This window comes from Brassica napus, chromosome C1, assembly GCF_020379485.1.
Source record: "Brassica napus cultivar Da-Ae chromosome C1, Da-Ae, whole genome shotgun sequence".
NCBI classification, from domain to species: Eukaryota; Viridiplantae; Streptophyta; class Magnoliopsida; order Brassicales; family Brassicaceae; genus Brassica; species Brassica napus.
In genome coordinates this window covers 6,027,276-6,044,425 of record NC_063444.1, presented here as the reverse complement: position 1 = coordinate 6,044,425, position 17,150 = coordinate 6,027,276, and the positions used below count along the sequence as shown (strand labels likewise).

The 17,150-nt window shown below is 36.0% G+C and overlaps 2 protein-coding genes across 3 annotated transcripts; one reads left to right on the top strand and one right to left on the bottom strand.

Annotated features, from left to right (window-relative positions):
* Window positions 1–83: 83 nt before the first annotated feature.
* On the top strand, window positions 84–3,447 carry LOC106398334 (protein tesmin/TSO1-like CXC 5). Its single transcript, XM_048745412.1, has 8 exons — window positions 84–753; window positions 1,026–1,133; window positions 1,374–1,551; window positions 1,641–2,000; window positions 2,083–2,186; window positions 2,271–2,365; window positions 2,459–2,818; window positions 2,908–3,447. Exons 1-8 carry the CDS (start codon window positions 449–451, stop codon window positions 3,132–3,134), a joined length of 1,737 nt encoding a protein of 578 aa, XP_048601369.1. The 5' UTR covers window positions 84–448; the 3' UTR covers window positions 3,135–3,447.
* A 65-nt stretch (window positions 3,448–3,512) lies between these two features.
* Window positions 3,513–8,172, bottom strand: LOC106375554 (peroxisomal fatty acid beta-oxidation multifunctional protein AIM1). 2 transcript variants are annotated; one of them, XR_007318362.1, is made up of 19 exons: window positions 7,916–8,172; window positions 7,768–7,839; window positions 7,569–7,631; window positions 7,424–7,480; window positions 7,257–7,324; window positions 7,107–7,188; window positions 6,932–6,987; window positions 6,545–6,847; window positions 6,373–6,459; window positions 6,072–6,246; window positions 5,739–5,860; window positions 5,463–5,626; window positions 5,127–5,381; window positions 4,913–5,034; window positions 4,725–4,846; window positions 4,482–4,630; window positions 4,142–4,280; window positions 3,658–3,777; window positions 3,513–3,622 (listed from the first exon to the last, which is right to left on the bottom strand). XR_007318362.1 is itself a non-coding variant. In XM_013815499.3 (18 exons), the coding sequence occupies exons 1-18, from the start codon at window positions 8,010–8,012 to the stop codon at window positions 3,742–3,744; spliced, it is 2,169 nt and encodes a 722-aa protein (XP_013670953.1). In that variant the 5' UTR covers window positions 8,013–8,172; the 3' UTR covers window positions 3,513–3,741. The 2 variants fall into 2 exon arrangements, 1 of the variants encoding a protein (XP_013670953.1); XM_013815499.3 differs by having other exon boundaries at window positions 3,513–3,777.
* Between the last annotated feature and the right edge of the window lie 8,978 nt (window positions 8,173–17,150).

Genomic DNA, 17,150 nt, shown 5'->3' with positions numbered 1-17,150 from the left:
ATAACACAAACCGTACGATCAAAACGCCGCGCAAATCTAACCGTCGAATATAATTTAAGAAAAATTGAAATTTCAAAACATGTTAGAAAGAGGGAGGAGAGATGCTGTGTGGAAGAAGAAGAAGAAGAAGGAAGTACACAAAACCGAAAGTATCCTTCCTTGAGGGCTTTTCCTTCTTCTGCTTCGTCGTCATCGTCTTCGTGAGCTAAAAACCCTAATTCTCCCCCATCTCTCTCTCTGTCGAAGCTTATCACTTTCTCCCTCTCTATACGCGGATCAAATTCAAAGTCCCAACAGCCGCCGCGAATCGGTTCTGATTCTTTTTTTCGCGCTCCGTCGTGGGGGGATACGGATCTGGGTTTTCTCCGCGTGTTACTTTGAGCTGATCTGTGTCAATTTTAGAAAAGGAAACTTTCTGGGTTCCTTTGGAGATTCGAAAATTTTGGAGATGGGTGAAGAAGGCGGCGGAGGAGGAGGAGGAGGAGGAGGATTCCCGCCAAAAAAGGAAGGTGTAACTGATGAGTCTGGTTTCCCGGCGAAGACGCCAGCGAGGCAACTCGACTTCACTGGTGGCTCCGCTGAACATTCACTGTCTCCTACTGTCGTTGCTACGGCGGTTAAGACAATCGTCACTTCCTCCGTTTCTTCTTCACCGATTACGACGATGGCGTCGCGGCTTCATCCGGTGGTACGACCGACGGTGACTAACCCGCCGTCACAGTCACCAATCCTTAACGCGCCAATTAGGCATCCGTAAGTTTTATCTAATTGAGCTATTTGCTTCCTCCTTCTAGAATTTTTTGAAAATTTTGTGAAGAAAAATTCATACGATTGGATTTGCAGAAGTTTGATTTTTGTGAAAAATCCAAACTTTTAGTGATTGAATTTGCAGAAATTTGATTTAAATCTTCAACCTTTGGAATCTTTAACATATCCAATGATTAAAGCTTTCTTAGTACACTCTTATTCACCTTTCAATGATTTTCGAAATTTTCAACCTTTTCTTCTTTTTTTTTTTTTGGCAGAAAGCCGGAATCTCCGATATCTAGACCGAGGCCTATTGTGGAAGGTAGAGATGGAACCCCTCAAAAGAAGAAGCAGTGTAACTGTAAACACTCCCGCTGCTTGAAACTGTATGTCTTCTTCCCATTCATCTTTAGAGATTGACAAACTTGTTATGTTTGTTGTTTATTTGTGAGCTGTGTGAGTAACCTCTTCTTTTCAAGTTCGGGGAGACATGTTAGTGTGATTAAATTGTTTTTACTCGTTCATATCTTTCCCTTTTATCTACCGTTAATTGTTGAGTTACAAATTATAGATTCTGGTTAGGCTTTAACTTTTGTGCTTCCATAAACTTACATGTACCTTTTCAGGTACTGTGAATGCTTTGCGTCCGGAACATATTGTGATGGTTGTAACTGTGTCAATTGTTTCAACAACGTTGATAACGAACCTGCAAGACGAGATGCTGTTGAAGCAACTCTGGAGCGGAATCCAAATGCTTTCAGGCCGAAAATTGCTAGCAGTCCACATGGTGTTAGGGATAAAAGGGTACGTTCTTTGAGGATTAACAACGTTACTGATAAATATAAAAGCACTTACATTGTGAGATGCTTAGACTGTTGATGTGTCTTTTGCAGGAGGAGATTGGTGAAGTTGTGTTGTTAGGGAAACATAACAAAGGATGCCACTGCAAGAAATCAGGATGCCTTAAGAAGTATTGCGAGTGCTTTCAAGCCAACATTCTTTGCTCCGAGAACTGCAGATGCTTGGATTGCAAAAACTTTGACGGAAGTGAAGAGAGACAAGCTCTGTTTCACGGTGAACATGCCAACAACATGGCTTATCTCCAACAAGCGGCAAACGCAGCCATTACTGGAGCTGTTGGCTCCTCTGGCTTTGCTCCTTCCCCAGCACCTAAGAGAAGGAAAGGTCATGATATCTCTTTCAACCAAGCAACCAAAGATTCATCTTCTCATCGACTTGGCCAGTTTCAACAGGTTTTGCAAGTTCCCAATTTCGTCTATATATGTTTTTTATATCCCTTGCTTAATGAAGTGCAATCTTGTTACTGGTGTTTAGGCAAATAATGGAAGAAGTAGTGGCCCAACCTCAGGTACATCTCCAGCAACTGTTTCTAGGCCTGGTGGCACTTCATCGGCAGCTCCATCAAAGTTTGTATATAGGTGAAATTTCTGCTGTTCTCAAGTTATCTATTTGATCCAAAGAGCTGCATAGAACTGAAGTTTATGCTGTATATTTTTTTGAAGGTCTCTCTTAGCAGATATAATCCAACCTCAGGATGTGAAAGCGCTTTGCTCTGTGTTGGTGGCTGTAGCTGGAGAAGCAGCAAAGACATTAACAGGTTTAACTTTGAGTGAAAGACTCTTTATTGCTGACGTTTCACCTCTCTCTCTCTGTGTATTATTCATTGACCTTCCTTTATTTTTGTTCTTAGATAAAAGAAATGAAACAGAAACTTGTTTAGCTTCTTCTGCTCAAGATAACTCCCAAGGGAATAAAGATGTTGAGATGGTTGCAGCTGATGGAAACCAAGCTGATAAGTCTGAACCAGAGGGTTCCAATTCAGATGCCTCTAAAGGAAAGCCACTATCTCCAGCAACTCTGGCTTTGATGTGTGATGAGCAAGACACTATCTTCATGGTAGCAGCAGCTGAACCTAATGGTTCAGTGGACCCTGGTGGCTGCGGAACAAACTCACAGGAGAAGTCAGAGATTTACGCAGAGAAGGAGAGGGTGGTGTTAACCAAGTTCAGAGATTGCCTTAGTCGACTTATCTCTTACGCAGAAATAAAAGGTACTGTTGTTACTTGTTTCTAGTCCTTCACACACAACTCAGCGAGAAAGTTTCTTCTCTAATGTTTAGTTAAGTTTGTTGGTTTGCAGAATCAAAGTGTTCATATTTAGCAAGAAGACATATACAGCCACCCCCAACCGCAAGCGCAACGGTGAAAACCGAGAACGGGATTCAGCAAATACCACAGCCACCAACCACTGCTCAACCTACACTCACCAAACCACAGCCATTGCAGCCAACGACCACAACAAATACATCAACCACTCAGCATCCTCATAAACCTCCAGCTTTGCCGGAGAAGAAAGACTCTGCTTAGGACAAAAATAACTTACCAGAGAGAACATAAACAACAAGCTTCCTCACCACCTGCCTCACTTTACGAGGTAATGTTACCATAGTTTTTCTTGTCTCCTCTTTAAAAGCCTCTTCCAGATTTTGGAGAGAGCTTTGTTTCTTTACTACACGAGTTATTTATTATTATTACTTGTTAGTTTTCTGTAACTTTTTTTTCCATTGATTGTTTTAGTTGCTGAGGCATCCTTTGTTTCTCATGTCTGGTTATGATGTTCTCTTTTCAACTTATGTAACATTAGAGAGTAACATATAATAAAATCCCCAATTTTACAAAAGATGTAAATGATATATTATTCTGTTTGACGAAAATTATTTAACCATTGGAACACATACATGAGAATGGAGTCGCTACAAGCATTTTATTAAGAACATAATAAGTGTGTGTTTAAAACAAAACAGCTTAGTAACCGTTGCTTTGAAGTAAAGAGAGAAACTGATTTATTCTCTCATTTAGTGATTAACACTAAACTGATTTATTCTCTCATTTAGTGATTAACACTTTCAACCTCTCCATAAACTTATTTCAAACGTTTATTTGACGATTACTTTTAAGCTCCCTTCTTGTGCATTCACATTCGAGACCTCGATGACGCCTTAGGTTCACTCTGCAGTAAAAAACCAGAGTTCCATCATGAATCAGGGAAAAAAGAATGGGGAAAAAATGAATAAACTGATGATAGCCGGACTAGTACTGCATTCATAAGCTTGGAAACATTTATTTCATAGCTATAAGTAGGCTATAACCATACTACACGATCGTCTTTGCAGCCTTAGCGAACCAAATTACAAAAACAAATCTACATGGGTCAATGCTAAACTTAGTCTCAAGATATTATATCTATAACTCTGCTTGGGGGGGTTTAATCCATGTTCACCTTGTCAAGCTATTTGTTAATAGGCAACTTAGTTGGGGAACTGTGTTCTCTTGTGATATCATAAAATGTAAAAGAAAGTTGAGAGAGACTTTACCAGACGCATTCCATTCATTGCCCTTTCCTCCAGATACCTCGAAGGTTTGAAAAAGCCTCCATAAGTCTCGGACAATCTCTTGAGCCTTTCATATATGTACTTAGGTCCAACCGTGTCTGCCCAGAAAATAATTCCTCCGCTGCAACAAGGAACCAAAAAACAAAAGAGAAATGATCATCACCAACTTTTTAGTGACAGACAAAAACAAAGAAAAAACCTTGCTTATTGACTTGTTAACAAATGACCAAAGAGACTCAACGAGATGATAAAGATGGATACTTCAACTTTAAGTGCAAACAGAGCAGAATTTTTCTTTTCTGAATTACATTAAAATTCTTACCGGTAAGAAGGAAAACTCATTCCAAGGACAGAGGCAACGTCCAAGTCTGAGGCTCGGATCACAACTCCTTCATCCAGGACACGGCACGCCTCGTTAACCACAGGGAACAAGATCATCTCAACAATCTCTTTATCAGTTACTGATATAGGCTGCAAAAGAAAGACAAGGAGGCTTTATTAACTTTTGAAAACTACCAAATAATAATACTACTTATATTTCGTAAAACATAATTTTTGTTCATACCTTCTCACCGGGCATGATATTGGTAAGTTTCCTCGATTCCTCAACAACTGAAAGCACTGATGAATCAGGTTTTGGTTTGCTTCCCTTCTCATAAATATAGTATCCTCTCCCGTTGATTTTGCCTGAAGCAGCAAAATATTAAAAGTGGGCAGATGATAAATTTGCAAAGACAAGAGCAAATGACATACCATTTCGCCCGCTCTTAACCAGAAGCTCGGTCAGTGGAGATCTGAACATGCGGTCACCATAGGCCTTGGCATATATCTCCTTAACTGCCATTCCAATCCCATGTCCAGCCAGATCACCTAGCCTGAGAAGTAAGTCATCCCATAAAGAGTAAAGCTCTCTACACACATTCAAAAAGCGGTAGGTAACGAAATAAGGAAGGAGGGAGAGATTTACTGGAAAGGACCCAGTGGCAAGCCAAAAGAGGTGATAACCCTGTCGACTCTGAACAAGTCAACACCTAGATTGACCAACATATGAGCACCTTGTGTATACGGAAAGAATGTCCTGTTCACTGCAAAGCCTATGCAGTTTCCAACCACCACTGGAACTTTCTTTATGGCCTTTCCAAGCGACATGAGATCCAGGATCACCTGAGCAGAAGTATTCTCTGTACGAACAATCTCAAGAAGAGTCATGATATGTGCCGGGCTGTATAAAACAGATAAACCTCTGTTAGTTACATTAAAAATACAAAAAAGTAGAAAAATCTTTGTGACATTGAATATGCACCTGAAGAAATGTGCACCAACTATGCGATCTTTTGAGTTAGTTTTTTCTCCAATTACGTTGAGGTCGATAGTAGATGTGTTGCTCGCCAAGATGCAATGTGGTGGACAGACCTCTTCGATTTCTTTGAATATCTTTTGTTTCAACTGAATGTTTTCAATCACTGCCTGAAAAATGACACCAGAAGCAACACCTTATAGTCAGAGGAAAATTTTATTCACTAACTAGATTTGATTATACTTGAAACCAAAGAGAAGGGAGATAAAGAGTAAGGCATACCTCTATAACCATGTCCACATCTTTGAATTCTGAGTAATCGAGTACCCCCTTGAGCAACGAGAGGGCCTTTCCTGCTTTGTCTTGTGTCAGTTTTCCCCTAGATACCAAGCTTTTGAGATTTGCTGTCACAAGAAAAAAATTAACTTTATTGCATCTACTGTAAACAGGAACAGTGATAACCATATAGTCTATTACTCCATCATATGCTATGTATGCTTCTTTTGGCTCAAAACAACTCACTGAGGTGTTTATACACCTTTCTAACTTCTTATAATACCAAGATATATACTTTTATTATATAATAACTGGATATGTTCTGGATAAGATAAGAACCTTCAACTGATTTTAGTCCTTTCTGGAGGTAATCTGGATTAATTTCTTTGAGCACAACTCTTGTATTGCTTAGAAGTAGAGCGGTGGCGATGCCAGAACCCATCAGACCTCCACCAATAACTGCAACTTTCTTCATCGGTCTCGGTTTCAATCCAACGTCAGTTACATTAGGCACCTGAAAAGTGTTTTAAAATATGCTCAGGCGTGGAAACAAGAAGTACTAGGAGCAACAAACGCAGTGCAGTTTAATCCTAATGAAACTATAGCTTTAGGAGGATTAAAAGGGTTTGGCCAATCTCACCTTTGATGTTGCACGCTGTGCGAAGAAAACATGAACAAGAGCCTTTGCAGTGTCTGACATTACTAACTGCTTGAAAACTTCTGCTTCCTGCATAGTGAATCAAGGAGAGTTATTAACAAAACAAAAAGCTATTAAACAAATTAAGGAAACCAGAAGACAGTGTCAATGTCACCTTGAGAACGCCACTATATCCTCCATGGACGATTCCTTCTTCAATGACATCAATGCAAGCATGGTGCTGAGGCATATTCGGAGCTATCTTCTTGGCTAGCTGTCTAGTATCCTTCAGTATAGCACGAGCTTCAGATAAAGAACCAATCTTGTCGGTCCTGTGCAGTGAACGTAAAAAGGGTTTACGTCCAAGTGCAATGTCAAGAGCCCACTTTCTGGAAGTGCTCAACAATTCTCCAGACGGCACCAGAGCATCAACGAGACCGAACTTCTGCCCCTCCTCTGATGATATCGACTTGGAAAGCTGCAAAAGTAACAAACTTATCAGCCAAACAAATCAGATTTTGGTAATTAAACTGTTGGTAACTGCAAAAAATGCCATTTATACCAGGATCATATCAGTTGCTTTTGCAAGGCCTACTAATCTTGGAAGACGTTGTGTTCCTTCATAGACACAATTAGCTTGGTTATTCACCAAACACTATTGAAAGGTATCCATTGATAAACAAAACTGTCTTTGTCAGCTTTAAAAGAAGAGTCAAGCTGAACAAACAAATCCATACCTCCAAAACCTGGAATAACTCCAAGTGTCAGCTCTGGTAAGCCTAGCTGAGCTTTCGGGGCAGCAACTCGAGCATGACACGCCTAAAGAATTACGAGTGATACAATAATCAACAACAACAAAAAGATACTTTAAACTTGAAAAGTCTTACCATAGCCAGTTCTAAACCACCACCAAGAGCTAATCCTTCAACTGCAGCAACAAGCGGCTTCCTAGAGTCTTTGATAACAAGAAAACAGTATCAATATCACATCGTGTAACAATTGCAAGCTATCATATTGAGATCCTTCAAAACAAAAAGAAGGCTAAGCTAGATACCTTCCATAAGGTTGCACACAAGATCAATGGATACTTCAGGCATAAGTGATATATCCCCTGCCCAAGAAACAATATCGTCAACAACACAGGACACAATATGCTTTCACTATAAAAAAACTTAACAACAGAAGAAACATTTTGTTACCAGTCTTATGAACTTGCTGGAAAACATTGATGTCGAAACCACCCGAGAACCTTCCACCGTTGCCTGAAATGATCCAGAATACATTCAAGGACCTTAACCAAACCAAAAAAAGGATTGAACTTTCAAACTCTTCTTACACAATTCACAATTTTTACCAACGCTAAGATCGATACATGATTCGAACAAAAAAGAAATCTACCTGTCAAGACGATGGCCTTGATATCGCTCCTCTGATTCGCGTCTTGAAACTTCTCCTTCAACCCAGAAATAACTGAAAAAGATCCCACAAAAATCAGCTAACAAAGAAACACAGTGAATGAGATCAAAAGTAAGGAGCTTTTTAATACTTGGGCTGGCCAGAGAGTTAACAGGAGGATTCGAAATGGTGATCACAGCAACACCATCGTTTCCGACTTCCATCGTCACTCCAATCTTCTTCGCCATAGCTTTTAACAAAGTTTCTCCCGAAATCAGATGAAGATCTGTGCTTTTTATTTGTAAGAGATAAGATCAAAGCGTACATTAGATTAGTAACGTGAGTGGATTGTCTTTCCTAACATTGTTTGTTTGTTTCGTCGTTTTTGTCATAAGCAGCAACCAAATCTCCTAGTTTACAAGGCCGAATCGATGTTTTATTTGGGCCCTTGTTCACCTAACTAACTAATATTGGACCTTTAGTTTTCTTAAAAGTTTAAACCAAACAAAAAAAATTGCCGCCAATATATTTAAACACTAATATTAAGCTATTAGAACATCACTATCACTATACCATTTCTCCGCACTAGGATAATATATTTAAATTTGTCACATTTATCATTTTTATTTATATGTAAATTTTTGTATATTAAATTATATATAACTAATTTTTAAATCTGATTTGTTTTTTATATTTTTAGTTTGAAGTAAGTATTTCTATTATATGTAACACAATTAACTAATAAAATATGAAGAATCAAGTCCGAGATTTTAGAGTTCTGTAAAAAATATATAATTATGTATAGAAAATAAATTATCCTAGTCTAAAAGATTGGAATCTCATCTCGAATAAATTCACGAAAAGAAAAAGTACTCCAATAACCTACTTAAAATATAAAACCCATTTCCAAAAAAAAAATGTACTTAATAATATTTTTTCACGTGTAATAGTTGAAAACTGACAATTGAATGTCGATCTAGAATATTATTTTAATATATCTAATGGTAAAATATTAATTGTAATAAACAAATTTTGAATTTTGTAATATTACATGAATTATAAGTCATTAAAATCTAAAATATATTTTATTAACATAATATATTTTTTATTAATTTATTATTTTGATGTTACAAAATATTACTTTAGTTTTATTTGTATATAAATTTTTTAATAATTTAGTTTCTTTTTAAGTAATTTTAAAATTATCAAGAATATAATATATTTAAAAGTATTTATTTAAATATATTCAAATATGATGTCTCATTTTTATGTGTGTTTGCGTTGAGCATATTTAATTTGTAGTTTGTATATTTAATAAGTTCTATGGTTTTAATAAATGTGTTGTCATTTCATTTTTATTACTACTAACATGATTTTTTAGTGATCAGTGATAATATATTTTTAACGTTATGTATTATATTTTATCGTATATTTTCTAGCTCTTCATGCTGACACTTTTTTAGAATCATTTTAATTAGATAATAGGTTTAAAGATGTAAATAAAAATGTGTACGTTGTAAATTTAGACTTTTTAGTGTAACTGAGCACTTTCAATTATGGAAATTATATTATGATTTTATTTTACTAAATCTTTCTTTCTGTGTATATTTTTTGTTTTATTTTGTATTTCTACAATTTTATTGCATTATTCTTTAATTGCAGAGAATTGTTATTTCCAATTTTTATTTCATATACCTTAAAAGTCTTCGGTTGATTTTTGTTTGTTTTCTTTCTCCTATTACAATGTACAGTTCGACCATTTTTTTTTTTTGGATCAAACTACTAATATCATCAGATAGAAAAGCTTAAACTCCAAGAATGAAGTGAGTATTTGTGCTAGAAAAAACTGAGTTAGCCACTAATATAGTGAGATATTATAATATTTGAAAGTATGAAAACTCTTCTCTGTTGTCCTACGCTAGACATAATTAAGTTGTTGTCAATTGATTCTATATTTGTGATAAGTGGAAATACATCGTTATGTCTTCCTTATGTCTTACTGGAAATACATCTTTATGTAATCAGTTTTAATTAAAATCTGTAATATTTAAAAGTTATTATTTTAGAAAACTGTCATTTAATATATAAATTTAATCAATTACACAGTAATTTACATAATTTAATTGGCCACACAGTATCCAATAAATATAAAGTTACATTGAAATATAAAAATAATTTATATAGTGAAACAAAAAATACTTTTAAACCATTATATTATAAAACAAATATAATATTCAAATTATATTGAAACATTAGAATAGTAAGAATCAGAAAAGCTGAAATCTCAACGTCGATCATTTACGTCGGCCATCCCTTAGACCATCTCCAATGTATTTTTCTATTTTTTTCTCTAAAATAGAGGAATTTCATAATAGAGATGGATTTGTCTCCAATGTATTTTTCTATTTTCTCTCATAAAAAGAATATTCTTGATATATTCTTTTCTAAGGTTACAAATAATATTTTTTATTTGTGAAAGTTGAAAACCAGCCCAATTTATTTAGTATTTTATAAAATTATGATATTATTTACACTATATATTTCTTTACAAACTATTATGTAAATAAAACATATAATTATATTATATAAATAATATATTTCACTAAAAAAATATTTTCGATTATAATTGTTTAAGTAAAAAATTAAATGATCATTTTGTAAAAACAAATAGAGGAGGTGACGTGGCAAAAATATAGTTTCTCATTGGCCGATTATTTTCGCCTACGTGAACACTCTATCTGAGGTTTATATCCTTCAGTTTTAATTAAAATATGTAATATTTAAAAGTTATTACTTTAGAAAACCATCATTAATTTAATATATAAATTTAATCAATTACACAGTTATTTACATAATTTAATTGACCACACAATATTCAATAAATATAAAGTTACATTGAAATATAAAAATAATTTATATAGTGAAACAAAAAATACTTTTAAACCATTATATTATAAAGCAAAGGAAATATTCAAATTATATTGAAACATTAGAATAGTAAGAATCAGAAAAGCTGGAATCTCAACGTCAATCATTTACGTCGGTCATGCCTTAGACCATCTCCAATGTATTCCTCTATTTTTTTCTCTAAAATAGAGGAATTTCATAATAGAGATGGATTAGTTTCCGATGTATTTTTTCATTTTCTCTCTTGAAAAAGAATATTCTTGATATATTATTTTCTAAGTTAACAAATAATACTTTTTATTTGTGAAAGTTGAAAACCAACCCAATTTATTTTAGCATTTTATAAAATTATGATATTATTTATACTAAATATTTTTTTACAAACTATTATGTAAATAAAAAATATAATTACATTTATATAAATATATATATATTATTAATATTTTGATGCACAGATTGAGTCATTCCGGCAAGCGCTGGGCCGGGTACATTGTTGATGCATCGGGTAATTTTGTGTACCAGATTTATTATTAAAAAAAAACTGTTTTCCGTGGTCTGTAATGTTGATAAATGGAAGAGTGAAAGGCACACGGATTGTTTAGGTTGATATTAGTATACCTAGTGGTTTCTTATTTGTTTATATTTGAGATCGTAAATTTGTAATGAATTGATTTAACATTAATGTTTTTAGCGTTTTCTTGTAAAAAAACTTAGGTTTATAGGGTTGGTTAGTGTCTAGAGTTAGTTATTAGCAATGTTTTTAAACCAATCCGGACACTGAACTGGATGATGTTCCGGATTATCAGTCATCAGGTCGACTGCGGTTCAAGGTGAACCACGGGTTAAAAAATGAATTAATTTTATTATATAATAATATATTAGGTATGTAAGTAGATATATAGAAACTAAATTTAAGTATTTTATAAATGTTTTATAAAACATAAAACAATAGTTTGGATATTTAAAAATACATAACTTCAGTTTTATATTATATTATATTTGACATACAAAATATTAAAAAATAATTTAGACTATCTAATTTTTTTTTTGTAACAAATTAAGAGTTATGACATTTAACTAAATCAAGACTTTAAAATTCATAAATATTTAAATGTCTAATGTGAATAATAAAATTAAACTTCAAATCTAAAATAAACCCAAAGTAAAATATCATTAATAAATTATCGATAACAATAGCACCAAATTATCATTAATAAATTATCGATAACAATAAATTGTCGATTCTGCAAGAAGCCACGATTCAAGCCGCAAGGACGGGGATGTAATAGGGTACCGTACCAAAGGATGTGGTACCTACCAATTACAGACAGATTGAAAAGATTGTATCAATCAGAGCAGACTGCTGGAAAGATGAGATGGCATGCCGAGCATACTCAGACGGATGGTGAGATGACTCATCCATCAGATGCAAGAGCCTGGAAACATTTCAACAAAGTACATCCGGATTTCGCTAGCAATAGCCGGAATGTGTATATCTCGGACTATGCACAGATGGATTTAATCCGTTCGGAATGTCAGGGAGACAATATTCATTGTGGTCAGTCTTTCTTACACCATACAACCTGCCACCGGAGATGTGCATGCAACGGGAGTTGCTATTCTTGACCATATTAATACCTGGTCCGAACCATCCAAAAAGGTCCCTGAATGTTTTCCTACAACCACTGATAAAAGAATTGAAGGATTTGTGGTCAACAGGGGTGAGGACGTATGACTGTTCAACCAAGACGAATTTTACGATGCGAACGATGCTTTTGTGGACCATAAGTGATTTTCCTGCCTATGGGATGTTGTCTGGATGGACTACACATGCGAGATTAGCTTGTCCATATTGTAATGGAACGACAGATGCGTTTCAACTGAAGAATGGTAGGAAGACAAGTTGGTTTGATTGTCACCGTTGATTTCTTCCCATTTGCCATCCTTACCGAAGAAACAAGAATTTGTTTAGGCACAAAAGGGTTGTGAGAGACACTCCTCCTCCATATCTAACTGGAGAACAAATTGAAGCGCAAATCGACTACTACGGAGCTAACGAAACGGTTTGTTGGGGTGGTAATTGGCATGTCCCTCGTAATATATGCCTGATTCTTACGGTGTTCATCACAACTGACACAAGAAGGGTATATTTTGGGAGTTGCCATATTGGAAGGATCTTCTTCTGCGCCACAACCTCGATGTGATGCATATAGAGAAGAATTTCTTTAAGAACATCATGAATACAATATTGAATGTCCAAGGGAAGACAAAAGACAACATAAAATCGAGGTTGGACATGTCGGATATTTTCTCAAGAAGCGAGTTACATATTAAAAGCAATGGACAAGTTCCCGTACCGATATTCAGATTGTCTTCAGAAAAAAGTCGGTGTTGTTCAACTGGGTGGCATCAGAAGTGAAGTTCCCCGATGAGTATGTTTCGAATCTCTCTAGATGTGTTGAAAATGGTCAAAAGTTCTCCGGGATGAAGAGTCATGATTGTCATGTCTTTATGCAATGACAACTACCCTTTACATTTGCGGAGTTACTTCCAACAAACGTACATGAAGCACTTGCAGGTACGTAGTGTATTATATCATAATAATTTTATAACGGTCTAATTTGCAAAATAATATATGACTAACAATGTGTTTAATTGTTTTTGGAATATAAAAGGCATTGGAGCATTTTTCAGGGATCTAAGCACACACACTCCTAAAGAAGAAGTTGTGGAACAGCTTCAGGAGAACATTCCCATCTTGTTGTGCAACTTGGAGAAGATATTTCCTCCCGGATTTTTTGACTTCATGGAGCATCTAGCTGTCCACCTCCCATATGAGGCATTGCTTCGTGGACCTGTACATTACGGATGGATGTATCAGTATGAGCGAGCCATAAAATATTTGAAGGGAAAAGCAAAGAACCTCGCCAAAGTTGAAGGTTCTATAATTGCTGGAAGTTTGACGGAAGAAGTTTCTCACTTCACATCGTACTACTTTGCGTCAAAAGTACGTACCCGGAGAAGAGCTCCAAGAAGATATGATGGTGGTGGTGTTGCGCCAACATATGCAGTTGCTGGTGTTCCAGACATCTTTAGCCAGATTGGGCTACTCGGTGGGAAGTCTAAAGAGGTTTGGTGGTCGAGTGAACAAGACGCTCATAGTGCACACACCTATATTCTACTCAATTGCGAGGATCCATTGATGCGTTATTTTGAAAGGTAACATATATGGACACTTCGAAACACATATAAGTATAATTAATTATATAATTGCGAGAGATTCATTCCTATAAAATGTGATTTTACTGCCTATTTGTTTCTCAAGTCGAAGAAACATTTCCAGGTATATCCAAAAGTGACGTAGTGATTACGCGTTTAAGCACACACCAATTAACCTAATGTGCCAACAATACCACAATCGAATGGTATGTCATTGTAGCATTTTAGGATCGAATCCACAGGGAACTAATGATCTATAACACCAAGAATACACAAACCTTCCTAATCTAAGCAAACAAGAAGATAGATGATTTGTAACAAACTAATATCCTAGAAATATAGACAAGGTGATCTCAAATCCAATCAAGAAATAAGTGCAAGAATTCAATCAAATACTAAGGATGGATCCATGGTAAGGATAATTGATATAAAGTGATCAAGGTTCAATCTAAAGGTGGCAACATTCACTCAATCTATCAACCTTGGACCTAGACACAATCCTAAACAAACTCTATCTCTAGATGGATGTTCATTCACTACGATAACTCAAACATCAAATCTCTTTGGTTGAATATTATCTAAGCAATCATTAAAATCAAGTCTATTAGCCATCTTAACACCTTTAACAACAAATCTCTTTGGTAAAGAGTGTTAAAAGCTTAGGAGAGTTGGTTCAGACATTTCATCAAGCACCTTTCGGGTATGAAATGTCTAGAGCTCAATTTTAGAGAGGCCAACTCTAAAATGTCATTAAGATCACTCAACAAGCAAGGAATAAGAAAGATCTACAATAAAACACCCTAAATCTATACTTAATCACCCTAATCTACCTTAACCCATGAATCCAAGGAGAGTCTACTCTCTAAACTCCATGAGAAACCTCAAACCCATGATGGATTCAAGGCTCATCATGTTTATGAGAAAGAGAAACAAGATATAATATGAAGAACTTCCTTAGATTATGATATAAAGATTCAAGCTTTTTTACAAAGGAGGCAATGTTCTTGAGAGAAAAATGAGATTCTTCCTCAGATTAGGTCTTAAAGGTGTTTATAGATGTCTAAAAACGAGCTGGGTTAACCCAACAAACCTGGGTTAACCCACAAAAACATAGATATTTTTCTCCGTAGTGACCAGAAAAGGTCGCTACCAGAGGTCACTACGCTCTGTAGCGACTTGTCATGCCCGCTACGTGTGGCCGCTAGGATACTTAGACGATTTTTTCGCCTTCTTGAACTCGTAGCGACCTCATGAAGTCGCTATGGCTGGCCGCTGTAGAAGGCGCTTGAAGTCCTGAACGAATAGCGACCTCATGATGCCGCTACGTGTAGCCGCTAGGATACTTAGACGCCTCAGCTCTATCTTCTGTAGCGACCATCTTTTGCCGCTACGCCTGGCCGCTAAGAAGCTCCTTTTGTGCTTTAATCAGCTCCAAAACTCCAAACAATTCATCCAACACCTACAAGATGCAAATGTACATGCAATAGACTCTAAATGCAAATAAATGTAAGGTTAATGCATGAATATATATGAAATAACAAAGCTAAAACTATGCAAAATCACAACACATCACGTAGACAAAAGGAAAGATCAACAATTCATTAAGTGGTTGCTGAATCAGGTATTAACTCAAACTCTTTTTTCATACATGATCTGTATTTCAACATTCTCTTTATTTTTGCAGGTTGATTATGATAACGATGCAAATTATCCTAAGTGGTTACACGAAATAATTCAATCTCCACTTGTAAAGGTCCCCACATCACATATGTATTTCACACGAGACTATACTTTTCACACATATGAGTATGGTAGACAGCGGGCGACCAGTAACTATGGAATATGTGTGAAAGGGGAAACAGATTTCTACGGGATCTTGACGGAGATTATTGAAGTCGAATTTCCAGGGATACTGAAGCTGAAATGCGTCCTCTTCAAATGTGAATGGTTCGACCCCGTCGTCAACAGAGGTGTTCGGTCTAACAAATTCAGGTTAGTTGATGTCAACGGTGGACGAAGGTACAACAAATTCGAGCCTTTCATCTTAGCTTCACAAGCAGACCAAGTTAGCTTCCTTCCATACCCTCGGATGAGAGATTCAGGTATAAATTGGTTAGCAGTGATCAAAGTTACACCTCAAGGATGAATCATCAGTGGAGAAGAACCACCATTGCAAGAAGAACAGATAAATGAAGTCGAGGAACCTGAACAAGAAATTGATGACATCTTTCTCATTGATCCGCATAATCACGAGTATGAAGATCTTACCGATGATGCCACAGACGAAGCTGTTGAAGACGAGTTAATGAAAATGATGATGTTTCTAGTGATGACGAGAATGTCGATGTATCCGATTGATGTATTTGATTTTGTGTAGGGTGTTTTATGAATACGGTAATGTGAGAGTTTGTTTTATGAATAAGCAAATGTGAGAATTGTGGTTTGGAATGGAAATAAAGATGGGGTTTGGAATATATGAAGTAGAAAATAAAGAATATGGGGTTTGGGGTTTCGGATTTTAGGGATTTAAACATAACACTCGTTAATTCCTCGTAAAGCGACGTCGAACTTACGACTCAGGCCTCGTTAATTCCACGTAAGAGAGAATCGTCGTAAAGGACTCGTAAGAAGACGAGGAAATAACGATGAAAATTTTTTTTAAGAAAGCGACCCCCGTTAAATCCACGTACGACGAAATCGTCGTAAACACCTCGTAAAATAAATAAAGAACACGGGCCTCGTTAATTCCACGTAGGACGAAATCGTCGTAAATACCTCGTAGTGTAAAAACTAGAAATAAAAGAAAAAGAAGAAAATTACCAGATTCACATGTGGCAAGACTTCCAGCAATTATAATACGTAAGTCTCGCCCACATGAATTCTAATATCTTCTTCTCTTCCTTTTTTTTCAAATATTTATAATTTGAATAGGATTTTGCTGAGGAGTGTGATTTGGGAGTTTGTGTGTGGTTTGAGAAAGAGAGTTGTGGGTATATTTATAGGAAAGCGCGGCTCGTTAATACCTCGTACATAAAAACGCGGGCCTTTGTAATTCCTCGCTATTTCCTCGTAGAATAAAACGCGGGCCTTTGTAATTGCTCGCTATTTTGTCGTAACCTTACGAGGAAATTGCGACGATATGTAATCTTATATATACCCCGAGCGCTCACTCTTTCTTTCCTCTCTACTTCCTCTCCACTTCCTCTCCGCTTCCTCTCCATTTCGTGGCAATAGTAAGCCTCTCTAATTCCTCTCTAATT